This window comes from Vulpes vulpes, chromosome 15 (assembly GCF_048418805.1).
Source record: "Vulpes vulpes isolate BD-2025 chromosome 15, VulVul3, whole genome shotgun sequence".
Lineage (NCBI taxonomy): Eukaryota > Metazoa > Chordata > Mammalia > Carnivora > Canidae > Vulpes > Vulpes vulpes.
Window position 1 is genome coordinate 69,239,730 of NC_132794.1, and position 25,842 is coordinate 69,265,571.

Here is a 25,842-nt window from a genome sequence, read left to right on the forward strand (position 1 = left end):
TGCTCGGGTACTATTTATTGAGTGAATGAATGAGTTACAAAATGACGTTGGGCTGGAGAACCTCAGACCGAGGTTCACTGTGGGGTCTCCTTTCCTCTGCACCATGCTGCCATCCACACTGTTAATCAGTATTAACTCGTAAAGGAACTTGGACCTCTTACTTGACTTCACTTGACCTGTTTGCTCATTTGCGAAATGGGAACTCCTTGCTGACCCAACTCCAAAGGTTGCTGGAGATGCAAGGAGCCAGTGGGTGGAAAAGCCCAGAAGAGCCCACCGACAATCAGAATTGCACGGATCTGGGCACCTGGGTGGCTCAGTGGTTGAGCATTTGCCTTTGGCTCAGGGTGTGATCCTGGGGTCCTGGGATTGGGTCCCGCATCAGGCTCCTCGCAGGGAGCCTGCTTCTCCCTCTGCTTATGTCTCTGCCTCTTTCTATATGTCTCTCATAAATAAATAAAATCGTATTTAAAAAATGAAAGAATTGAACAGATCTGAAATCTGACCTTGCTCTGCTTCTCCACGAAGTCCTTTCCCCACATGATCCTGTTCAACCTAGCCTGTGGAACTCCTCCTCTCCGGGTCACTCACAGCCTCCCTTGCTTTGCCTTCCCCCACCCTTGGCCCTCAAAAGGTCTTATTTTACAGCTCCTTGTAGAGAATTTACACAAGGCCATGAACTTCACTGTGAGAAAGCACAGGCTATAAAAGGCCAGGCTTGGCTCCTTGTGCCATGGTTAAATATTGATCATAGCAGGAAACAGAGGCCTGGGGTGGACAGACCACATATTCCCCCACAACAATGGACCTCCCAGAGCGGGGTTCCTCCCCAGCCCACTCCCTAGGCTGGTGAGAGGATCTAGATGTTTTTTCTTTACTTGAGGCCAACATATAAGGAAAGCATGGAGCTCCTGGTTCTTTCAGATCCTGAAAGTCACATGGAGCCAGTTTGTCATCTGAGGCCACTCACTCAAGAGGTCATTCACCCTGGAGTGACGGAGGAGGTTCCAGGCCTGGGCGTGTGCCAAGGGTGTGTGCCAGAGCTACCAGATGGGCTCCACTGACACAGGCTCTGGAGCAGGGCCCCACAGGGGACAGCTGTGTGGGGTGCTCCGGTACAGAGACCCCTTGGCACTCCTGTGAGAGAAGGACCCAGAAACTAGTGTTGCTCCTAACAGCAGATCAAGGCAGGACCCAGAAGCGGGATCCAGGGTGAGTGTCTTCAACCTCCCATGGGGATGGGTGGCTCAGGATCTTTGGCAGGAATGCCAGCCTAGCAGCAGATGGATGGTGAAGCCCTGTATAAAACGCAGGACTCTCTCAAAGTGGCCTAAGGAGACATGACAGCTAAATGCAATGTGATATCCTGGATGGGACCCTGGAATAGGAAAAGGACAATAATGGAAAAATCAAAGCCAAATGAATCGTGAAGTTTGGTTAATAATTTTTCAAAAGCAGATATATTAATATGATGCTCACTGTAGAAGGAAACTGATTAAGTGCTCTGAAGGAAATGTGTCCTTTGTTCCTGTGGCATCTAACACAACCAGGGAGGGCTGACGCTCAGTTCAAGTCATGCTATCATTTTGTCTTTTTGTTTGTTGGTGTATGTTGATTATAACAATATTATACAATTTAAAACACACCTTCTTCTTTGGACATCAGCAACATGCAAATTTGTACACTTTTCTGATTAGTTCCAGTACCACTCTGTCCTGCTCACTGTAGCTTTATTTTTTTTTAGAGATTTTATTTATTTATTCATGATAGAGAGAGAGAGAAAGAGGGGCAGAGACACAGGCAGAGGGAGAAGCAGGCTCCATGCCAGGAGCCCGACGCGGGACTCGATCCAGGGACTCCAGGATTGCGCCCTGGGCCAAAGGCAGGCGCCAAACCTCTGAGCCACCCAGGGATCCCCTCACTGTAGCTTTAGAGTAGGTCTTGTAGTTGGGTAGCATTGGTCCTCTGACTTTGCTCCTCTTCTTCAGTATTGTTGACTATTCTGGGTCTTTTGCCCCTGTCCATCTGTATAAACTCTAGAGCCAGTTTGTCCATATGCATAAAATAACTTGCTGGGATTTTTGATTGGTATTATCCTGGATCTATAGATCAAGCTGGGAAGAATTGACATCTTATTAGTTCTATTCATTAAACAACCCCTATTGGAACTGTTGTCTCAAAAGGTAAATATAATATATACGAGCATTAAAAATACACACAAATACATCAAATATATATTTAAAATATACATACATTAAAATATAATTACATGTATTGTTTTCATGAAGATAATGTATACTCATGAGAAATGTATGTAATACAGAAATGTTCAAAGTGAACGTCTCACATGTTTAGACCCCATCCTACTTCCCCGGGGGGAGTGAGTGTTGAGTATCTTGACCTTCACACTCTTTTCTCTATGGATCTGGGGGGGTCTGCATATGTGACATAAGTCTATGGCCAATGTTACTAATTAATCCAGACACTCCTGCGTCTGAGACTGAGCAGAAAATCACAACCCCTTTTAGCAAGTGCTCTGGACAGACAGTTGGAGCTGGAATAGCAAATCACATAGATTAGCCATTCCTGTAACTTTGTCCTTCCATTAGTCGACATATATTCAGTAAGTAATGAGTAAGTAGGTAGTATGCATCCAAGTCCCAGAAAGCATAAAAAAGATCTTTCTTTTTCCCTGAACTTCCATCTCTATCTTGACACACAAATGATCATTCATATACAAAAAACTTAGCTCAGTGTTATATTTGTGTCAAAATATTTTCCCTCAAAGTCTGACGCTTCTTCAGTTTTCTCAGAGTATTTAGAGTTGGAAAAAAACTCTGATGTCAATCCTTTTATTAGTACTTTGCTTTTCTGTTTGGCTGTTTGCCATCCAGCTGTTTTGGGATGTTCCTGGCTGAGCATCCAGAGGATACTACAGAAGACAATGTCAGAGTAGGGGCACTTGAGATTGCCTTGGGGACCCTCCTGTTCTCTCTGCGTTTGTCATTGTTAGTAGTGCCACCATGTTTTCACGATTGGTCTGTTCATGGGCAGCCTGGGTGGCTCAGTGGTTTAGTGCCTGCCTTCAGCCCAGGGCATGATCCTGGAGTCCTGGGATCGAGTTCCACGTTGGGCTCCCTGCATGGAGCCTGCTTCTCCCTCTGCCTGTGTCTCTGCCTCTCTCTCTCTGTGTCTCTCATGAATGATTGGTCTGTTCAAAACCTCTCTCCTGTTTTATTTCTTTAGTTACTCTCATTTTCATTCTTGCTCCCTTTTCCCTCTTCCCCCAGAGATAAGTATCCTAATGTGCATAATGTGTATCTTTCTTTAAAATATATTTTGTAAAATATGTATTATGTGCATATTTTGAATTTTCATAAATGCTATGGCATGCCCCCTTATGATCCTCGAGGATAATTTTTTGGGATATATATATATATACACACACACACTCAAGAGCGGGATTGCTGTGTCGTGGGGTGTGTATACTTACTTTGGCTGATTTGCTCTTAGGATGGCTGCCTGTCTACACTCCCTCTGTTAATGCCTGGGGCTATAGCCCCAGAGCCCCACCAACTCCCAGCCTTAGCTACCTTCCAAACCAAGTCCATCTAACAGATGCCAAGTACTATTTCATTTTTGTTTTAATTTTCATTCTTTTGATTACCAAAGAAATTGATCATTTCATCCTTTACCTTTTTTTTAGGGTTCCTGTCCTTTTTTTCTTGTTAATTTGCAAGAATTCTTTGTATACTCTAGATATCAGTCTTTTCTTGATTTTGAGCATTTTAAGTATCTTATCCCAACCAGAAATGTGTTTGTTACTTGATTGATGGTATTCTTCATTGAATGGATAATCTTGTTTTTTATATAATCAAATTCATCAGTTTTTTAATTGAATGATTTGAGTTTTTATGGTTTTGTTTAAGAAGTCCTACTCCACTTCTATTAACTTTATGTATTTTTCCTCTTATATTTAGGTCTTTAATTTTGGAGTCTGTTTTGGTTTGCTATTTGTTAGATGTGCATCATCCAGTCTTCCTTTTCTTCATACAGTGAGCTAGTTTCCCTGACACAGTCTACTAAACAATTCCTCCTTTCCTTACTGGTTATTAGAGCTACCTTTATTGTATATCCAGTTTCCACGTGAACATGGGTCTCTATGAAATCTCTGTTCTGATTCCTTGGTATAGTGATTTGGTCTTGTGTCAAGACCACCTTTTTTATCACTGTCTCTCAACCTCTACTGGGACCAGTCCTCCTCTTAGTCTTTTTTTTTAAGATTTACTAGCTACTTTTGTGTGTTTACTTTTTCTATATAAACATTAGAATAAGCTCATCAAGGTCCTCAAAAAATCTAATAGAATTTTGATTGTGACTGTATAGGATTATTAGATTAATTTGGAGATAATTGACATGTTCATAATATATATCCTATCCAAAAACATAGATGTCTTTCCATTTATTCAGACCACCTATTTTTTTTTTTCTCTGTAGAGGTCTTTCGTATGCTTGGATAAGTTTATCTAGATGACTCATGGCTTTGATGCAATCTTGAATGATATCCTATTTTTATTTAATTTTCCAGTTTCACTACTAATGTGAGAAATGCTATTGACCTTGTATACAGCAACAAATGTATAAATGTAGAAGCAATAAATGCTTCTGTTAGTTCTAATTGTATATCTTTCTAGGTAGATGATCTTGTCATCTGAGAATTACAAGTCTCAACTCTTTCTATCAAATCTCACACTTCATTTAATTGAATATATATTACATAAAATATTGTGTAAATTTAAGGTGTACAATATGTTACTTTGATACATTTCTATATTGGAATATTATTGTCTTGTAGCTATGGTTATCACATTACATAATTACAGTACGATATTGTCTATATTCATTATATTATGCATTAGATGACTGTGGCTTATTTACTATTAGTTGCAAATTTGTACCTTTAAACAATATAAAGCTTATCTTCCCAACTCCCATTCCCTGACAACCACCATTCACTCCATTGTTCTTACAAATCTGACTTTTTTTTTAAGATCCCACATAAAAGTGAAATCATACAATTGTCTTTCTTTGTCTGATTTATCTCACTTAGTATAATGTACTCCAGGTCCATCCATCTGGTCATAAATGCCAGGATATCCTCCTTTCTCATGGCTGAATAATATTCTACTGTGTATGTACAACACATCTTTTTCATCCATTGGTCTGTCAGTGGGCACCCAGGCTGCCCCCATATCCTGCCTATTGTGAACCATGCTGGAAAAACATGGGAGTACATATAGTTCTTCAATATATGTTTTCTTTTCCTTTGCATATATTTACCCAGTGGTCAAATTGCTGGATCATATGGTAGATCTAGATTTAATTTTTTAAGGAAACTCCATGTTGCTTCCCATATTGCTTGAACCAATATACATTTCCACCAACAGTATATGCCAGTTTCCTTTTCACCACATCCTCCCAGCACCTGTTGTCTCTTATCTTCTTGATGATAGCCATTCCAATTGGTATAAGGTGGTATCTCACTGTGCTTCTGATTCACATTTCCCTTCTGATGAGTGATACTGAGCATCCTTTCATGTGCCTGTTGGCCATTTTGATGTCCTCTTTGGAAAAATGTCTATTTTGTTCTGCCAATTTTTAAATCAGATTGTTTTGTTGTTGTTATTATGTTGTATGAGTTCTTTATATATTTTGGATATTAACCCCTTATACAGTTTGCAAAAATTTTCACCATTCTATAGGCTTATTTTGTTGATTTTTTTCTTTCATTGTATGGAAGCTTTTGAGTTTTATATAATCCCATTTGGTAATTTACACTTACTTCTTCTTCTTTCCTTACTGGGACCTCTAGGACTTATTATAATGGTCAAATTCAGCCAGCAAATTGTTGCCTTGCCATTTATCTTAAACGGAATGCATTTAAAGCTTCTCCATTAACTATAAGGTTTTCTGTAGGATTTTTATGTTGCCTAGATGAAACTGAAGAGGTTTTCCTTCTACTTCAAGTTTGCTATGAGTTTTTTATTTTAAGATTTTATTTATTCATGAGAGACACAGAGAGAGAGAGAGAGACAGAGACACAGGCAGAGGGAGAAGCAGGCCCCATGCAGGGAGCCCGGGTCTCCAGGATCAGGCCCTTGGCTGAAGGCAGCACTAAACCACTGAGCCACCCAGGGCTGCCCTATGAGTTTTTATCATACGTATCAATCATATGGTTTTTTTCCCCCTTAGCCTATTAATGTAGTAAGTTATACTGATATCGTTTCTGAAGTCAAACTGTCCTTCCATTCCTGGTGTTTAAGTTCCCTGATAATGCTTTTTTAAATACATTGTTGAATTTGAGTAACTATTTTATTTAGGATTTTTGTGTCTACTTTCATAAGTGAATGGGCCTATTATCTTCTCTTCTTGCATGGCCCTCATCTAGTTTTGAAACCAGTGTTAGAAGAGCAATCCAGTTAGTGCTGTCTATTTTGGGGGACTTCTGTAAAATAAGAATCAATTGCTTATTAAAAGTTTATTAAAACTCACGATTAAAGCCATGTAGGCCTAGGCTTTATTTTTTGGAGAGGAGGCTTGGCTTATCATTTTAATTTCTTTTTTCTTAATAAGATTTTTTCCCTAAAGATTCTATTTATTTACCTGACATAAGGAGAGAGAGCACAAGTAGGGGGAGTGGCAGAGGAAGGGGGAGAGGCAGGCTCCTCGTTGAGCAGAGAGTCCTATGTAGGGCCCAGAGAGTCCTATGTAGGACCCCAAGATCATGACCTGAGCTGAAGGCAGATACTTATTAGACTGAGCCACCCAGATGCCCCTCAATTTCTTTATTATTTAGAAGTTTTCAAGTATCTTCCTTGAATAATTTTAATATTTTCTGTTTTTCTAGAAATTCATCCATTTCATATAGTTTGTCAAGTCTCTTAGCATATAGTTCAAAATACATTTTTATATTTCAAAATCTCTGGTCTTTTTTTTTTTTTTGGTCCTATATTTTGTTTGCATCATCTTTTTCTGGGTCAATCTTGCCAGAGATTTATTTACTAATATATTTTTTAAACCAGCTTTTGGTTTTGTTCATCATGTCCATTTCTCCCCTTGATTTCTGCCTCTATTTCTTTTTTATTATTTCCTTTTTTGTTCTTCGGAGGACCCAGAGATTTGCCTAGACAAATTAACCAGAGGCAGAGCCAGATAAGGGGCCAGCTCCTTGGCTCATAGCCCAAAGTTCACTTCTGATGGCTTGCTGTTATGAAGCCGGGAGCCCAGAGCAATTGGGAGAATCAGCGCCATGGCCTGGTCCGGCCTGGGAACAGACCTGGCTGTGTCGTAAAGTAGCCTCATGAGGCCACTGAGCACTTGAAATGTGCCTAGTCAGAATTGAGATATGCAATAAGTGTAAAATTTACACACCAATTTCAAACAGTACCAAAAAGGGAAAATATCTCAACCATTTTTATATTCATTACATTAAAATGATAATATCTGGTATATGTGGGGTTAAAGAAAATATGTTGTCAAAGTTAATTGTACCTATTTCTTTTCCTTTGAACGTGGACTGTGAACATTTTTGTATTAGATAGTAATAGTACAGGCAGTACAAGAATACGTCGAGATTTGTGACAGTTTGGGGATGGACGGAGCTTTGGTAAACACAGTTAGCTGAACCTGCTTTGTTCTGGAGGAAAGAAAACAGGCTCAAATTAAGGAAGAATTTATCCAGGGAGCAGGAGTTCAGGCTCTTCCGCTGCGCCTCACTTGGTAGCAGGTGCTGGCAGCTACCTCCCTCTGGCATTTTTCTATTGTCAGCTCCAGCTCACAGGTATGCCAGTCTCCAGGAGAGACACTGATGGGCTGGCCTAGGTGGGGACACGGGGGCCTATGATTCACTATCACATGAAAATCAATGGAGGAAAGTGGGACAATTCGCTAAGGAACCAGGGTGATGGAGCACATTGGGCTGCAGAAGCTGGATGGGGATGCTGGGCAGGCAAGAACAGATGTTCCCTGCAAGGGTCCCAGAGTTCTCCCTCCAGGTCAATGTCCTTCTCCATGTGTAATGAGTCTTACTAAAGATTTGAGTGACTCCTACTTCTCTGGTGTCTGCCTCTCCAGACTCCACCTGGCCTGACACCCAGTTGTGCACCAGAGGAGAGAAGGATTTGGGCAGTAAGAGGGTCAAACTGGAGTGGGCTATCCCGTCATGCTCTCTGCTTTGTTTCCAGGCGTCTTCAGGGCTTCTTGCTCAAGGGCCAGGAAGGCAGCTGGAGAGCCAAGAGACCTAAGGATTTCCTTTTCCAAAACATAACCCAACTAGGAGCAGGGGCATGGACCACAGTGAGGGAGTCACCCAAGCCCCAGCTGGTACCGTGGTGCCTCAGGAACTGCTGGAAGAAATGCTTTGGGTTTTTCGGGTAGAAGATGGTAAGTTGTGGAGGGCTGGTGGTGGGGGTGGTGGGGTCTGTTCCTCGACACAAGGAGTGGAATCTGGGTCTCCTTTATGGCAGGCTGCACATTTCCCCCAAGGCAGGTACTGAGGCTGAGGGATCTTCATTCCCAGAAGGGTCTGGCCTAACTGTACCCTCCACTTCTCGGGGCATGGTCATTCGTAGTCTCATTTACTGGATCATTCACAAATATTTAATAAGTTCCTTCTGTGTACCAGGCACTGTTCTCAGCATTGGGAATGAAGCACAGAAGTGTCTGCCCTCATGGAGCACACATTCTAACACAAGAGAAAATAAACAAGATAAGCAACTAAAATGCATAGCACATTGGTGATGAGCTGTAAGGAGGAAAATTAAGCATAGAAAGGGAGTAGAAGGGAAGATACTACGGTCAAGGAAGGCCTCACTAGGAAGCTGACATTTGAGTAAGGGCCTGCAAGAGGTGAAATGATGAGCCACAGATTATGTGGGGGAAGAGCATTCCTGGCAGGGGGAACAGGAAATGCAATAGCTCTGGAGCTGGATCCTGCCTCATTTTGGTTCAGGGCAGACAGAGCTTCTTACCTAAATTCAAAATAGTCACTTGGTATACTCTCCGTTGGCAGTTGTTGGACACGGTTTCACTGCCATCCCTTCCTCCCGCTCTCTCCCCATGGCCACACTATTATCCAACTGTAGTGCTGTCCCTCATTAGACAAGGGCTTCTGCAGAGCAGAAATTGTCCCTCCCTCCACCTCTCCCCAACACCAGAGCTCCTGCAGGGCAGGGGCTCATCTTCATTAGTCTCTACCACACTTGGCTCACAGAAGGGGATGACTGATGCCATGAGCTGAGTCTGAGCCCAAGCCCCAACTGTGCATGAACCTGAGGGGGACCTAGCCTTTCCTCAAGTCTCTGTTCCTTGTGTCCTTCCCCAGCATCTCCTTGGAATTACTCCATGCTTGCCCTGGTGGGCGTAGTGGGCATGATCAGCTTCATTCTCCTGGGAAGGAGCATTCGGGCAAACAGGTGAGCTGGTTTGGTTTGGGGGTGATCCCTGGGGGGTTGGGGACCTGCCCTCCCAAGGGAAATCTAGGGAGTGGTCACCTAGATGTGCTGGCTAGCCATCTTTTGGGACAGCAAAATGCAGCCTTATAGAATTTACAGTTTGGTGGGGAGACAAGTATAGTTCAGAGTGACAGATGCTCTGTGTAGGACATAGTGTGGGAGCACACTGGTGGGATCTGGGGCCTTCAGGGCAAGAGGGAGAGGGAGAGTGGACCAGGGAAGGCTTCTAGACTGAGGGACAACAGGCACCAAGCTTGAGATGCTGGAAAAGGAGGGCCGGGCCATATGGCTGTGGAGTGTGTCATGGGGTGGGGGCAGAGGGAGGACAAGAGGCAGGCAGGACCCAGAATTCCATCCCAAGGAATTCAGGTTCTAGCTCTGGGGCGTTGGGGAGCCAGAGAATGGCTTTGCACAGGGACATGAAGATTTGTTTTAACAAGGTTAGTCTGTATGTAGGACATAAAAGGAGCCACAGGGGTGTAGATTCTAAAAAGGTGACCTTGCCTTTCTGACCCTGTCAGGAAGCATGGCCCTTAGAAGGTAAACTCAGGGACGAAGTGGCTGTCCATGGGAGCAGCAGACACTGAGCAGCTCCCTCTACGGCCCCAGCAGAGTCTCTGGGCAGTCCCCTGGTCCCACAGCTGGGTCCCTCCACTATGGCCACGAAGCCTAGGAGTACCTTGCATAAAACCACCTTTGAAGGGAGGACATTTGGAGGAGTTACTGGAAGGAAGGCTAGGTCTTGAATGCCAGGTTAAGGACATGGGCAGTGGGGAGCTACTAAAGGTGCTTGAGTTGAGGTGTGATATGTGTGCACCAGAGTTTTAAAAACATGACCGGTGGGGATCTGTGGGTGGCTCAGTGGTTTAGCACCTGCCTTCGGCCCAGGGCATGATCCTGGAGTCCCAGGACCGAGTCCCACATCAGGCTCCCTGCATGGAGCCTGTTTCTCCCTCTGCCTATGTCTCTGCCTCTCTCTCTCTGTGTGTCTCTCATAAATAAATAAAAAAAATATTTTTTTTTTAAAAAAAAGATTTTATTTATTCATAAGAGACACACAGAGAGAGAGACACAGGCAGAGGGAGAAGCAGGCTCCATGCAGGGAGCCTGACGTGGGACTCGATCCAGGGACCCCCGGATCACGCCCTGGGCCAAAGGCAGTGCTAAACCGCTGAGCCACCAGAGCTGCCCAAATAAATAAAATCTTAAAAAAAAAAAAAGACTGGTGTGGATATGGGGGCTGGTTTGGAAAAGCAAGTACCTAGAAGCAGGAAGACTAGTTAGGAACTTCCTGGAGTCCTCTGTCAGGGATGAGGTGGATGAAGGTGGGGAGGGGGTAGCAAGAACCTGCACTAAGCAGGAGGACAGGCCTGGGATAGAGAAAATGTCAGGAGACTTAAATGCATGTCCAAGATATGTGCTTCTTTGAACCCCATTTTACCTGTAAGGGGAGCGTATGGTGATAATAGTTGAGCTCATGTTGGCGATGAGGATTTGATGAGATGATGCCTGGGTGAGTATAAGCTGTTTCTCTGCCGAAAGCACACCAAACTATCTCCGCTTTCTCCCCTAACAGTTCCCAAAACTGCCTCCTGGATTTTCCCCTCCAATCCGCTAATCCACTTGGGAGACCCAGTATTGCCCCAACCACTCATTACTCCAGCTCAGGGAACCCAGCTTCAACTGTGTTTTTCTCTCCTTCCAGAAATCAAAAGATCCGGGGGAGAAACAAACCAGAAAAACAAACTCCAGAAGACCAAGACTTGGCTGAGGCTGAAACCAGAGATGACAATAACCTGAACATCCTAAGACAGACTTTGCTCTCAGAAAAGGAAAATTTAGTTCAGGTGGAAATTAAATTAAAAGAGAAAGATGTGTCACTAGTTTTCCCAGAGCTACAAGAATCAGAGACCTAGTAAGAGTTCAGAGCACTGCCCCATGCTGTCAGATAAGATAAATGAACTGCAATCAAACTAATAATCTGTTATGGGAGGGGGGGAACAACTTTTTATTAAAATGCTTCTGGAAGCGGGCATTTGGAATGGCATAGTTTGTTCAAATGGCAGTGGTCCAACACAAGCGGCTTGGAGCAAAAGCATGAAATCCAGAGCCGGCCTGTGGATCAGGAAGCCCGACTAGGACTCCTCATGCGGTCTTGAGGGGTTCACAGCTTTGCTCTGACTTCAGCTTCTCCATCTACAGAATGTGGCTGAAGGCTGGGGTAGAGCTGTTGTTCTTAACTCCACGTCCTGGGATTGCCAAGAGCAGGGTTCTGGGCTCAGAATCCCCTTCCACCCCTTCCTCCTACCGGAGCCCTCTCCTTTACCTGCTTATCTGCTGAGGATCCTAAGAGACTTCCTTTGGGCCAGGGCCCCCCCCCAAAGTAAACAGCGTTAGAAGACTATGAAACTCCCTGTGCTAACAATGGAATCCCATTGGTGGGGGTGGCCCCAAATAATTTATGTAAAAAATTGCTTTATGAACTAAAAATGCCTTAGGTTCTATTTTTCGAAAGTGGACTTAGAACACTCAGAGCCATTGTTGAAGGTACAGGGTCCTGCTAGACCAGGCTCCGGCTGGCATACTGTGTTTCTTCCTACGAGCCTGGGGCAGGCTAACTGCCCACTGGGTGCTTAATACTGCCAGTTGCAGGTTCCCTGGAGTCCTGGGTGATGGCCACTAGAGAGAATGATTTTGTTCTGAGTTTTGATCATTAAACTTCAGGAGGCTGGATCTGAGGCTCTGTAGAGAGCGTCTATAGTTTAAGATGGGAAAATAAGGGGGCCCTGTCTCCTGGTGAAACAAAACATTGGAGGCTCCCTACTCTGGACGACCCAGAGCGCCCATCCTCATTGAAAGCCAAAGCACATGAAATGGCCCTTCTGGGAATTTTACTTCTCACAGCCTGTCCCATAGGATTATTTAAGCCAGATCTGACTTGGGTAAACTGTGGGATTTATTGCCTGGGGCTTCTGGGAAGTCAGAGCACAACAGGAGGGCCAGACTCAAGCCCCCACCTCAAGACCCGTAGCCGCTCTGCCCTTCCTGTCCACCAGGTGGTGCTAGGACCTCAGGGTGCGCCTCCTGCAGACCGCTCGCCGCCTACCCTTTCTAGAGCTGGACCATGCAGAGCTGTCCACTAGAGGCCACATCTGGCCTGGCTGTCGCTAGAGCAGGGAGGGGTGATGGCACCACGACGGACACCACAATTTCCTTCCACTTCAGGCTGACCCAAGGTCTCTGGGTTGTCTCAGTAGCTATTTCCCTTCAGGGTCAGGGAATGCGGTGGTTACCATGGAAACCAAGGCCTGGAGTGAGCAAGAGCAGCATTCCTGCCTGTCCTTCTGGCTCACACTGTGAACTGGGTTTGGTGCCAGAAAGGGGTCAGCTGCTCACCAGAGGGCAAGGGCTATCGTTCTGTTCGAGGGAAGGCCACTGGGAGAGGCCAGCCCCTGTCCTGCAGCCCCACCCAGCTGCTGAGTCTGGGATCCTCAGACTTAGGGGGAGCCCTCAGAAGATCTTGAAGCCCTTCAACAGAGTCAGGGTGGGTGCCTTGCGCTTGCTCTGGGCCCGGGATGACTTCACCGTGACCAGCTTGGCCTGGGCCACGGCAGGCATTTCCTTCAGACTGACGGTGGAAAGTGTGTTGAAGGTACAGCTGGCCAGACCATGCCGGGCGGTGAGTGGAGCCTGGTGGGGCAGGGCTCTCTCCTCGCAGATGAAGAGGGGCCGGGGCAGAGAACTCTTCTCCAGCTCCCGCCGTGCCTCCCGCACCGCCTCGTGGAAGACATGCTGCACGTGCTCAAAGTCCAGGCAGGCGGAGACCTCGAAAAACAGGCACCCGAACTTGCCCGCCAAGGCCGCGCCCTCGGCCTTGGTGACCTGCCTGGTGGGAAAGTAGGGAGAGGCAGGGTCAGGAGCCTGTGTCCAAGTTGGGTGGGCCAGGGCCTACGCTCATCTCCCCACTCACTGGCTTGGTGACCTGGAGTCATCTCATCAGTACAATGGGATGAACATCTGCCTCTCAGGGTTGTTAAAAAGAATTAAGAAAGACCATTTGTACTGTGTGCCTAGTATAGTACCCGGCGCAGGGCTTACTCAATAAACAGTGGCTGATGTCTCCAAAGCCAGAATTCAGGAACAAAGCGTGGGCAAGGGAGAAGCTTACTGACTAGACCCTGCTTGTGGCCAGAAGAAGGTGGTCATCTCCAGCCCTGCCTCTCTCTAGGTTAGGCCAGCATGGATTCTTGTTCAGGAAGTGAGCCACCCTCAGCCCTGGCCTGTTGGATCAGCTCTAGAGAAAGGCCTGGACTGAAAGATGTGAGGCCACAGAGGCCTCAGGATGCCTGTGGTTGGCAGAGGTCTCAGGGCTCAGGCAGAGTTTTGCCAGTTTGTCCAGGGGAGGGGCAAGGGACAGTAAGGGTGAAAAGGGGAGAGGGAACGGCACCCATTGTCAGCTTCATCTTACGCCCTCTTTCATGACAGTGGGATCAAATATTTAACTGGAGGGATCCTAGCAGCTTCTGACCTGAACATCAAGGTGAAAGGAAAAAAGACTGGCTCTTGGGTAGGTCAGATGTCCAGAAGAAGGAAGGGGTGGGCCCTGCCGATTGCCCCACCCGCCATTCAGTGGCATAACCCATGAGACAGTTGGTGTTGGTGGGAAGAGGTTAATTTGGCGAGAGTAGGGGGGACTGCGAGTGGGCTAGCTGCCCAGGGGGAATATTAGACAGAGTGATTGTGACAAAAAAGGCCAAGGGCAAAGCATCTAGACTCCCCACCCAGGGCTGGTGTCCTGTCTATAAGCTCACTGCTTCCTGAGGAACCCTCTTTGAAGGAATACTTGGTATTATTTGCTTTTATGATGAACTTGAGTTTAAAGACTTCTCATCTGGGGGCTTGAATCTTGAATTTTCAGAAACCAGCACCCCATGCATGCAGACATGTATGTAGATGGGTGACACAGGCATGTAGCATTACCCTCTCTTATTTTGTTGCAGCCTGGTGACAATTTTATCAATGGTTCAGGAACCACTGTTCTAACCCACCTTCTCCCGTTTAGTGCCAAGACTGTCAGGGGAGACGACACGCTGATGCTCAGCTACAAGACTGACTGCCCATCAAATCCTGACCCACTACCAGGCTGGATCAGAAAAGGAAATGAACGTAAATGCCATGACTTTCCTTAGGGAATTGAAGCTGCTCCGTCTGAGCCCCATAATCTTTGTTACTTGTTCCCAAACCATTTTTACACAATCTTTTTGGCAAAGATTGGGATCAAAAGAATGGTCTGGTTTTTTCCCCTCACACTGAGGATAGATTTACCACAATCCAGTCTTCTGACCCCTTTTCAGGCATTGTGGGCTCTGATTCCTCTAAACCCACCTTCTGGGGGCACCTGGGTGGCTCAATGGTTAAGCTTCTGCCTTTGGCTTGGGCTGTGACCCTGGAGTCCTGGGATCAAGTCCCACATCGGGCTCCCCACAGGGAGCCTGCCTCTCCCTCTGCCTATGTCTCTGCCTCTCTGTGTCTCTCGTGAATAAATGAAATCTTTTTTTAAAAAACCAACAAAAACAAAAACCTCCTTTTGGTTTCAATATGATACAACTTCCTTCATTCCCTTATTCTCTGAGATGGAATTTGTCTTCGTCTGAGGGCTTGGTGGCCTTTGAAGGCTCCTACAGTGGCCCCTCTTCATGAGATGCTCCTCCCTTTCCCAATGCCCATCTGATTTGTTCTGCACCAAAGGTCCCCTCCTGGCTGATACTAGTCAATGGGCCATTGGGGTCTGGGGAAGCAGGAGTGATTGCCATGAACAGGGAGGGATAGATGGAAGATGGGTGGAAGGTGCTGTATTTTGAAGGTGGACTGGCCACACAGGATAAATGCCAGTGCTGGAGAAGGGCAGTGGGATTACTCATCAAGTGGAAGCATCGTGCTTTCAGGGGCCAAGCAAGCAACTCGAATGTATGCAGAGTGGAGGAAAGCCAGCAGGAGTGGTAAGGCCTGTGGTCAGCTGGAGAGAGCATGCCCCTCCTCAAAGCATTCCAATTCTGGGTCTTTTAAAACACTGTGCTCGCCAAGCAAAATGCTGCAGTGTCTGCTGATAATCTGTCCTCTGGCCTAGTCTGTGACCTCTGATTCAAGTCCAACCCATTCTAAGAGAAGCTGCCCTCAGCACAGCCAACTGGGAATGAGCGAGAGGCCATGCTTAGGTGAGGCGAAAGCTGGTTGGTCCTGAACAGACACCTGCTAAAGTTGCCAATCACAGCCTTCCTTCTCAGAACCAGAATTGGGCACCAAATAATAACCAGCCAGCTATGGGGAGTGAGGATGGAAGGTCCTAGCAACGCAAGGAAGGGTGAGGCCAAGAGAGACCACAAAGCCCCATGAGGATGGATGGAGTGGTTTCTCTTCTGACTTTTAGGCTCCAACCCCTGTGTGGGCCAGAAGCTCCTCCCTTTCTGCCCTTGCCTGTCTGGAAGCACGAGCACCCTGTACCCTTTAACCTAAATTTGAGGGGATTACCTTCCTTATCAGCCCAATAATCCCCAATGATGACACGCAGCCTTTCCAAATGAGGAAATTGAGCTCCAGGGATGAGGACAAACTGCACTCACCTGTACTGGGCCATGTCCAGCTTGTTGCCCAGCAGCAGGGCAGGGGAGCTACGCTGTGTCTCCTTGGCATGCAAAGCAAGCAGCTCCAGGTAGCTGCTGCTGTCCTCGAAACTCTGGCGGCTGTCCATGCTGTACACCACCAGGAAGGCGTGGGCCCAGTTCAGGTAGCGCTCACAGTTCCTGGGGGTGTCCTGGGGCAAAGGAGAGAAGCCTTGGTGCAGGGAAAGGTTGTCCTCTGAGCTGCTCCATCCCACCACCCCACTCCCTGGGTCTTTGTATATTGTTCCCTAGCAGAGCCCTTTGCAAAGGGGCACTTGAGTGTGGATTTGGCTTGGTGTGAAAGGAGACATTGTCTCAGGAGCCTCACTTCCAGCACCCAGCCAGAGGCTTGGAGACCTTGGCCTCTGGGGCACAGAGCCAAGACTCTGGTATGGCTGCTACAGAGACCTGGCTGTCCCTGGGCACTGCTGGTTTGGGGTCAGGTTGATGGTGCCCTTTGGCTTCTGAGAATAATTGGTATCCAGTCCTCGTAGGGGGTGGTGAGAACATCAGGGGAATGTGTATACTGGGGAGAGCTGGGCTGAGGAGGGGCCTCCGCATAAACGTGTGTGCCCTGTCTCCATGTGTGCATGAGCATCAAGCCCCAGAGCACAGGATCTCAGAGCTGACACCAGCAACCATCAGGTCTCCCCAGGCCCCATCCCATCCCTTCTCACTTGGCAAAAGTAAAGGTTCAGGCCCAGAGAGGTCAGTGCCTCATTCAGGGGCACATCATAAACTAGAGCTTAAAAAGTTTACAAATTCCCATCTGAGGCCTCCAGCCTGGGATCAGGACTTCTCGGGAGGCTGCACTGACTCTCAGCTCTCCAAGGGTAATGGGGTAATGTTACCGGGTCTGCAGTGTCCATGACCCTCAGGTGGACAGGCTGGTGGTCCACTGTCTCCTCGGAGCTGTAGGTGTCCTCTGCAACAGATGGGCAGCCAGGTCAGAGGCCGGGCAGGCCACTCAGTGGTAGGTTGGGTCTGAGATACCCTGGGGGTATCTATTCTGGGGCTGGCTGAGTAGGACAACTGGAAAGGCCTTAGCTCTCACCCAAATGGAGGACACGGACAGAACCTCCCACCAAGGAGATGCTGCTCTGTCAGGGCTCAGAGCATAAGAGGTCATTCACAGAACATGCCACAGGGGATGGGACTCTATTCCAGGTCCACCCACCAACTCTACAGGATAGAGTGTGTGGCCCACAGGCTTGGTTAGCAGCAGAGGCCTCTGCAGTTGCAATGCCAGCGCATCCCTCCCAAACTTCTCCACCTTCTTCCCTCTGACCATAGTACCTGGCCCACGGGAAGCCCCCAAGGATAAAACTCCCGCTCCCAGTGTGAGAAAGGATGGGAAAAGAAAAACGCACAGCATATGGCATGGTGTGTGTGTATGTGTGTGGGACTCCATTCAGAACTCCCAAGAAAGTTTAGAAATAATCCTTATCAAAATAATAGCAAAGGAGTCTAGGGTAGTCGAGTATGTTAGGTTGGACATGTGGAATCACACCCAACTTCAGCTACCTGTTAGCTCTGTGACTTGGCCAAGTCACTGCAGCTTTTCGAGGTTGTTTCCTAACTTTACAATGGGGACAACATGGGCGCCTGCGTGGCTCAGTTGGTCGAACCTCTGACTCATGATTTCGGCTCAGGTCATGATCTTGGGGTCCTGGGATCGAGTCCCACGTCGGGCTCCACTCTCAGCTTGGAGTCTGCTTCTCCCTCCCCCTCTGCTCCTCCCCCTGCTTGCTCTCTTTCAAATAAAATCTTTTTTAAAAAAGTAAAGTGGGGATAACATGATAACATTAGCTAAAAGTTTTCTAGATTTTACCCTGTACCAGGCACTGTGCTAAATGCTTGTCCCCGCACCCTCACAGGACTGGATGAGCCTCTAGGTATGGGGCCTGGCCCACCCTAAGTGTGTGGTAAAGGACAGTGGGGATTGTGGTCCTCCAAAGCTTACAGGGCAGGTTCACATTCCTAGGTGGTTTTTTTCTTTTTCTTTTCTTTTTCTTTTGAAATAATTTTAGACTCATGTAGAAATTGCAAAATAGTACAGAGAGTTCCTGTGTGCCCGCCCTTCCCTCTGCTCCCCACAATGTTAACACCTTACATAACCATAGTACAGTGATCAAAAGCAGGAAATTGACTTTAGTACCACACTATGAACTAAACTACTGACCTTATTTGGATTTCATGAGTTTCTACCTTTTTTTGTTGTTCTCATGACTTCAAACCTGAGAAAGCAGCATGAGGCCAGGCATGCAAAGAGGACCTCATTGTCATATTGGTAATCATTCTCCCTACCTCCAACCTTCCCCTATGCCACTGGCCCATGTGTATGAATATACTTGGCCATCATCCTTCCCTGGGTGCCTCTGTGCCCCAAGTAACCCCTAAGAAGACCTCTCTGGGCAGAACTAGGGCCCTCTCTGTCTTCCTCCACCCCCCAACCCTGGCTGAATTCACAACCACTTCTCTCTGAGAGCCACTGGCAGTCAAGCCAGGCCTGGACACATGCCAGGTCTACTAGCAGCCAGCAGGAATCACAGACAGCTCCCATCCCCAGCCTGTTTGGGGACTTGGATAAATAACTGCTCTTATTCAAAGACAAAAAAAAAAAATCTAATGGAAAATATGCCCCAAATGTTTAACTATATTTGGTGCAAGAAGAGCTGCCCCTAGATGCCTACATCTTGTTCAGATTTTTACTTTCCTGCCAAAGTTGTCTAGTGCACCCCTCTTAGTTGCTCCATACCCCCCATCCCTACCCCCAAACAGGCATTGTGTCCTTCCCAGTCCAAGGAAAAATATTAGTCCAACATTGGCCTCCTGTGGTTCCTCATAGCAAACAGCCTTTCAAGGTTACTGTTCTCTGCACTGTAGGGAGATGAAGCCCAGAGGAGGGAACTTGCCCACTGCCACACAGCACCCCATCAGTGGAAGGAATCTGGCCTTGGGTCTTCTAGGCTGGGCTCCTCCTGAGGGGACCAGCTGATCCTCGAGCTCTGTCTGGGCAGAGTACAGGGGAAGAGCAGAAGCTCCCAGTCCAGATGTGGCACATGCCTGGGCAAGCTGGGAGAAGCCTTGGAGATCATCTTATCCTGCTTCCTCTCCCTTGGCAAGTGATGTGACTGGAGGTGGGGGGGGGGGGGGTCCTTTCCAAGTCACAGTCATGTCCTATCTTCTCATCTCCAAGTCCTGCTCTCTAGGGCATTCTGGGGTACTTAAGCACATGGGTTTAATAACTCCTAGTTCTCCCTAATATTCTGAGGACTTTTTTTAAAGATTTTATTTATTCATGAAAGAGAGATACACACAGAGGCAGAGACATAGGCTGAGGAGGAAGCAAGAAGCAGGCTTCCTGTGGGGAGCCTGATGCGGGACTTGATCTCAGGACTCTGGGATCACAACCTGAGCCAAAGGTAGATGCTCAACCACTGAGCCACCCAACTGCCCTTATTCTGAGGACTTTTATGCCGAGAGAAGATTCCTCTTTCTCAAACTATTTTCCCCTTGTTTATGCAACAATAATTTTCTAAAGGTGCTAAAGGTACTCTGATCAGAGTGTGTGTAGGATGATGCATCAGAAACGGTGCCCATGTTCTTTCCAGAGCAGGATGAGGGAAAAAGAGGTGAGAAGCTGTCATTCTGCCCTGGGAAAGCCAGGCAAGGAGCCCCCAGCTCCTCTGTGAGAGGATGCTCTCCTGGGGACCCCTACATCTTCCCGGAGCATTCAGCACAGGCACAGCCTTTCCATAGGCACTCCCTCAGCTCCTACCAGCTTTTCTGGCCACAACCCTTATTCAGAGCACAGGCTATGGGCCCCATCTTCCAGACAGGGAAACTGAGGCTCAGAGAGCCCAGTGCCACACAGATCTCTGATTCAGGCCCTCTAGAGCATAGGCTGCCTTTAGGGGAAAGCTGCTGGAGTGGTACCCATCTTCCTATGTGCCTGAGGTTCCCCAAGGCAATTCACTGAGCCCTCTCTGCCTCAATGTCTTTACCTGTAAAATGGGGATATTAGTTGGAACTCTTCTTTAAAGGCTAATCCCAAAACCCAAATTCAATCTCATGTTGAAGAGCATCTATGTTGTGCCTAGTACCATACTCCATGCTGGAAATGGGAATGAGTAACACAGGTCTCCGCGCTCAAGAAGCTCACTTTGGGTTCAAGGAAGACCTCTGAAAAGGAGTGGTTTCACATGTCCCAGTGGCTAACCTTCCCCCTTGGATGCTCATACCACTCTCCACAGAAAGAAAGGCTCTGGTCCCAGAGTCCCCACTATAGCTGTGGCCAGCCACTGGACAGTGGCTGGAATTTTTAGATGGTGGAGCAGAACTCCCAAGGAGTGCCACTGGCCTCCCAGAAGGCTGAAGGAGAGCGTCTGGTCATCTCTCCAGCTTCAGGTTCTTAGGCTGGGGTGACGGACCACTGTGGAGCTGCTGCCGGCGCCCCCCTGTCCCCCATTGGACAGTGTGATCTTACGTTCCACTCTCAGGTCAGAACTCCAAAATGACTCAATCAGGAAGCCCAAACCACTATACTAGGCTCTTCTGGCAAGACCCTTCAAGAAGGGTAAGGATTGGAGACAGGGAGGAGGACACTTGGAAGTAGGCTGCCAGAGCAAATACAGGATGACCAGTTAAATTTGAATTTCAGATAAACAGCTAATATTTTTTAGTATCAGTATTCCCCATCCAGGCTAGGCAGCATCTGGCTTTTGAGGAACCATCCTTGGAAATAATCATTTTCCCTTTCCAGACAGCCCTGCTTGTATGCCTTGACTTCCTACTTCCTCCCTGTCTTCACTGCCCCACTCCACCTGATTTCATGTTCTGGCCTCGCCCCTCTCAATGGGAGCCTGGCCAGCACAATTACATCCTGTGTCCCACTCCTATGGGCAATGGGCTCTGCTAGTCAAATGGGGTCCCCTCAGATCTGCTGTGTGACCCTGGCCTGGAAGCCTCAGCTCCTTGGGCCTCTTCCTTCTTCTGAGGCACCAAGGGGTTGGGTCTGAGTGCAGGTGGTCCAACCAGGCTTTGAGAAACAAACCCCTTAGGGACTGGCAGTGAGCTGGCTGCCCTGTACTCTTGACTTAACCAGGGGACCTCCACCTCTTTCTCTGTTTGACACCCTGGGATTCTATTTAAGATCACCTGGAAAGAAGGGCTTCTGGTACTTAGGGAAAAAAATTCTAGAAATCAATAGACTAAATAGCCCTGAGGTCCCTTCCTGTTCCGACACTGGGATTCAATATTCCAACCTGAACTTAGGGCACCAATGGGCTCAGGGGCCCTTTCTTCCAGGTGTCACAGTACGTTCCATCTGAGACCTGTGGCAGAGGTTTCCAGTCCGTGCCCCATTGCCCTGGGTTTCTGGGAGGGCCCTCAGGGGTCCCACAAATGCTTTAAGTCTTATGAATGAGAAAAACAGTCCAGGACTGCACCCCTCATTTTCATAAGGCTAAGTGTATACAGACAACACTATTTTTCTCAGTAAACAGTTTACAATAAACAAATGTTACAGATATAAACTTTAAGGAAAGAAGAAGGAGGGGCGCCTGGATGGCTCAGTTGTTGGGCCTCTGACTCTTGATTTTGGCTCTGGTCATGGTTTTGGAGTCCTGGGATCGAGACCCAAGTCAGGCTCTGCGCTCAGCGGGGAATCTGTTTCTCCCTCTGCTCTTCCCCCTTCCCATTCTGTTTCTCTCTAATAAATAAATAATCTTAAAAAGAAAAAAAAAGAAAGAAAGAAATAGGAAGGAAAAGTGAATATGCATTGAGTGTCTACTGTGGATCAGACACTAGGATAAATCTTTTACGTGTGTTATTTCTTTAATCCTCTCAGTAATTTTCTGAGATAGGTATCTTTATGCCCATGTAACAGATGAGGAAACGGAAGCTCAGAGAAGTTAGGTTATTGTTTGAAGGTTGCACAGCCAGAAAGTCGCAGAGCTAGGGTTCAAACTGAGCTCTAATAACAGAGCATCCTTTCTTCCAATATGTCATGATATGGCTATAAAACAAGATGAGTTTTCTCATGTGATTCAGAATGGGCCAGAAGCCAGTACCACTAGAGAACTTCTCAAATGTTTTGTCCAGCTTTTCTGGAAAAGTACACTGAGTGATCATTTTGAAGAATAACATTTAATGGTTGTAGACATTCTGCTGTGTTTGATTTTTTTTTTTTTAAGTCTCACCATACCTCATATTCTAGGGCAAATCAGCCTGTCTCGGTTCTCTTAATTAACCCAACCCCCAAGTTGTCAGGGGTAGGCTGTGGAAGGATATATTTCTGGCACTTAAACCATTTTGTCCCATGGGCTGACTCATCCTAGTGGCTCCTCCCCTCTGCCCTCAGATAATGGATCCTGGCCAGGCCTGGTGACCCCACCACAGTGTAGGCGTGTGCTCCGGGGTATTCAAGGGGGACACAGTAGGAGGAATGAGGAGGAGTGGTTCCTTACCCAAGTTGGGGTCATATTCGCTGATAAACCTCCTGGTCAGAAACTTCACGGTGAGAGCTGCAGGAAGCAGAAAGAAGTGGCTGAGTCTTCCGCTGCTGTGTCTGGCTGCTGGCCCCTGGAGGTTGCCTCTCTCAGCCTCTCTCATTTTAGGGAGGCCCCATCTAGCCTCTGTGACTCCTGGCTGACACTAAGCTCAGCCCTCTGGGGGGATGAGTCTGGGAGCTGAGAAGTTGGTTTGAGAAGCTCAGCAGAAACCAGAAATATGGGGAACCATATTTCCTCCAGTTGCATCCTGGATTTTTTTTTTTTTTTTTTTTTTTAATGGCAAGAAAAGCTGTGAGAGGCAAGCCTAGGCGGGGTGTTTATAAAGACTCAAACTAAGGGGTCCAGGACCTACACAACCAGTTACCTTAGGGACAGTCTGGTGAAGCTCAAACTGGAAGGGAGGCATCCCCCTGGTCAAGTTGTGAAAATTCTGAAATGTGGGGCACATCTAGTCTGGTTTTGGCTATAAGCTAAAGAGTAAGAGCTGAGTTGACTAGTCTGTGATCCCCGGGAGGAGCATGAACACTCACATCCCAAGTAAACACACTCCAGTCCTTCATCCCCTTCATCTCAAGTCTTGGCTCCAGGCTTGGGCCTCCACACTCATCATGGGTGTCCCAAAGAATGTAAAACCTAAAATGAAGTTCTCCCCGGTGGAATTCATTAATAGGATTCTGATTCTGTTCAGAATTTCGCCACATAAAGCCTAGGGCCAACCAACTGTCATGCTGGACTCTTTAAAAGTAATGTGATATTTTAAAGAAAACCCTTAAAATTCTTTCCCAGGATTCCTAACAGTGTCATTCTGCAAACTAATACCCAGGGAATACATACTTTAAAATTTAAATTCCTTCATTCATGTAGTCACTGGCTAAACTGTACCAGTGACAGAGCTACAGACACAATTTGACTTTCAAAGGGAAGAGGGCAAATCTTTTCTGTAGCAAAATCTTTTCGGGATCCCTGGGTGGCACAGCGGTTTGGCGCCTGCCTTTGGCCCAGGGCGCGATCATGGAGACCCGGGATCGAATCCCACATCGGGCTCCCGGTGCATGGAGCCTGCTTGTGTCTCTGCCTCTCTCTCTCTCTCTCTCTCTCTCTGTGACTATCATAAATAAGTAAAAAATAAAATAAAAATAAAAAAAAAGGGTCAATATGGTCCCTTCCTTTAAAAAAAAAAAAATCTTTTCTGTAGGAAAACATGATTCAGAGTCCCCTCTCTGAGTCAGGGGGCTGGTCTCACAAGTGGAGAGCAGGATCCCATCAAGTCTCAAAGAATACTGCTAACAGCCCATGTTGGCCAGTCCACTAATGACTGTGACTGTAAAAGAGCTGGTGAGGAGCCCCCTCTGCCCTCTCCTACCTTCAGCTGCCTGGGACTGTGAGTGGCGGTGGGAGCGGGGGTATAGACCCTTTTTCTGGGTCTCTGCCTACGGTGACACCTTCTCCCCTACCCACCTGGGCTCCACCTGGATAAGAGCTGCTAGGAATGGTTAAGGCAGTTTGTTGTTGGCAGGAATGATGTCAGTGGCAACCCAAGATGTTGATTCACCAAGAATAAGTCCCAGGCACCTGGGACCATAGTCCAATGTGTTTCGAGAAAGTCAAGAGAGGGGTCTGACTTGAAACAAATACATATGATAGGAATGTACACTTTGTTCCATTCCAGGGAATTGGAGTGAGCCCCTTCCTGGAAAATCCCAATAGCCAGTGACCTCTACCACATCCCTTCATCCCCAGCCTACAAGCTCATAGGGGCCTGGGCTTCCGATCAGCGCCTAACAGGTCCCTTTGGTGCCAGGCACCAGTGCTGACTGGGGCTCCAAGGAGAGGAGATGCAAGGCGGTCAACAGCAAGGGAGAGACCAGTAGGGGACCGGGAGACACAGAGAGACACAGGGGGAGGGGAGAGACCAGCAGAGGACGGGGAGACACAGAGAGACATAAGGGGTGGGGAGAGACCAGCAGGGGACTGGGAGACACAGAGAGACACAGGGGGAGGGGAGAGACCAGCAGAGGACGGGGAGACACAGAGAGACACAGGGGGAGGGGAGAGACCAGCAGAGGACGGGGAGACACAGAGAGACACAGGGGGAGGGGAGAGACAGAGAGACACAGGGGGAGGGGAGAGACCAGCAGGGGACGGGGAGACACAGAGAGAGACACAGAGGGAGGGGAGAGACCAGCAGGGGACCGGGAGACACAGAGAGAGACACAGGGGGAGGGGAGAGACCAGCAGAGGACGGGGAGACACAGAGACACAGAGGGAGGGGAGAGACCAGCAGAGGACGGGGAGACACAGAGAGACACAGGGGGAGGGGAGAGACCAGCAGAGGACGGGGAGACACAGAGAGACACAGGGGGAGGGGAGAGACAGAGAGACACAGGGGGAGGGGAGAGACCAGCAGGGGACGGGGAGACACAGAGAGAGACACAGAGGGAGGGGAGAGACCAGCAGGGGACCGGGAGACACAGAGAGACATAAGGGGTGGGGAGAGACCAGCAGGGGACGGGGAGACACAGAGAGAGACACAGAGGGAGGGGAGAGACCAGCAGGGGACCGGGAGACACAGAGAGACATAAGGGGTGGGGAGAGACCAGCAGGGGACGGGGAGACACAGAGAGAGACACAGAGGGAGGGGAGAGACCAGCAGGGGACCGGGACACAGAGACAGGCAGAGGGGGAGGTAGCTGGAGTCACAGACACAGGGAAAGACGGGCCAGGAACCCAAGATGGACGAGAGAGCGGGGAGGTGAGGGCAAAGCAGAGAGACCAAGCAAGAGAGAAACCGAGGCAAGGAGCCCCGGGCGTCGAGCCGGCCCACGGGCGCAGGAAGCCCGCAGCCACGCGGGGGTCTGCCTCCCGCCGGTGCGGCGCCCCCGCGCGTCTCGGCCCCGCCACTCACCGGACTTGCCGGCCCCGCGGCGCCCCAGGATGGCCAGGTTGACCTCGAGCGGCGCGCTCTGCCCGCTGCCCGCGCGCGGCTTCCCGAACACCGAGGACATGGCGACGCTGCTGGGGACACGGGTCCCCGGTCGGAGGGCCCCGCGCAGCGCGCCCGCCGTCGGGGCCGGAGCGCGAGAGGCGGCTCGGCCGTCGGAGTCCCGCCCGGGCGGGCGTCGAGCGCCAGGCGGGCTGCGTCCCGGGCGGCGGAGC

General features: G+C 48.2%; 2 protein-coding genes across 2 annotated transcripts; one reads left to right on the forward strand and one right to left on the reverse strand.

Annotated features, from left to right (window-relative positions):
• Positions 1–784: 784 nt before the first annotated feature.
• Positions 785–11,545, forward strand: SLC51B (SLC51 subunit beta). The gene is made up of 4 exons (XM_026008145.2): positions 785–1,212; positions 8,244–8,442; positions 9,383–9,473; positions 11,218–11,545. Exons 2-4 carry the CDS (start codon positions 8,346–8,348, stop codon positions 11,426–11,428), a joined length of 399 nt encoding a protein of 132 aa, XP_025863930.1. The 5' UTR covers positions 785–1,212; positions 8,244–8,345; the 3' UTR covers positions 11,429–11,545.
• On the reverse strand, positions 11,495–25,842 carry RASL12 (RAS like family 12). The gene is made up of 5 exons (XM_026007990.2): positions 25,592–25,842; positions 22,642–22,698; positions 17,023–17,096; positions 16,133–16,323; positions 11,495–13,398 (listed from the first exon to the last, which is right to left on the reverse strand). Exons 1-5 carry the CDS (start codon positions 25,689–25,691, stop codon positions 13,023–13,025), a joined length of 798 nt encoding a protein of 265 aa, XP_025863775.1. The 5' UTR covers positions 25,692–25,842; the 3' UTR covers positions 11,495–13,022.

Bases quoted from the DNA above. Each gene is read 5' to 3' on its own strand.
- SLC51B (XM_026008145.2), top strand. From the start codon at position 8,346: ATGGACCACAGTGAGGGAGTCACCCAAGCCCCAGCTGGTACCGTGGTG. The intron at 8,443-9,382 runs GTAAGTTGTGGA...GTCCTTCCCCAG, and splicing joins GGTTTTTCGGGTAGAAGATG to CATCTCCTTGGAATTACTCC. The intron at 9,474-11,217 runs GTGAGCTGGTTT...CTCTCCTTCCAG, and splicing joins AGGAGCATTCGGGCAAACAG to AAATCAAAAGATCCGGGGGA.
- RASL12 (XM_026007990.2), bottom strand. From the start codon at position 25,691: ATGTCCTCGGTGTTCGGGAAGCCGCGCGCGGGCAGCGGGCAGAGCGCG. The intron at 16,324-17,022 runs GTAACATTACCC...CCTTTGCCCCAG, and splicing joins TCATGGACACTGCAGACCCG to GACACCCCCAGGAACTGTGA. The intron at 13,399-16,132 runs GTGAGTGCAGTT...CTTTCCCACCAG, and splicing joins CTGGACATGGCCCAGTACAG to GCAGGTCACCAAGGCCGAGG.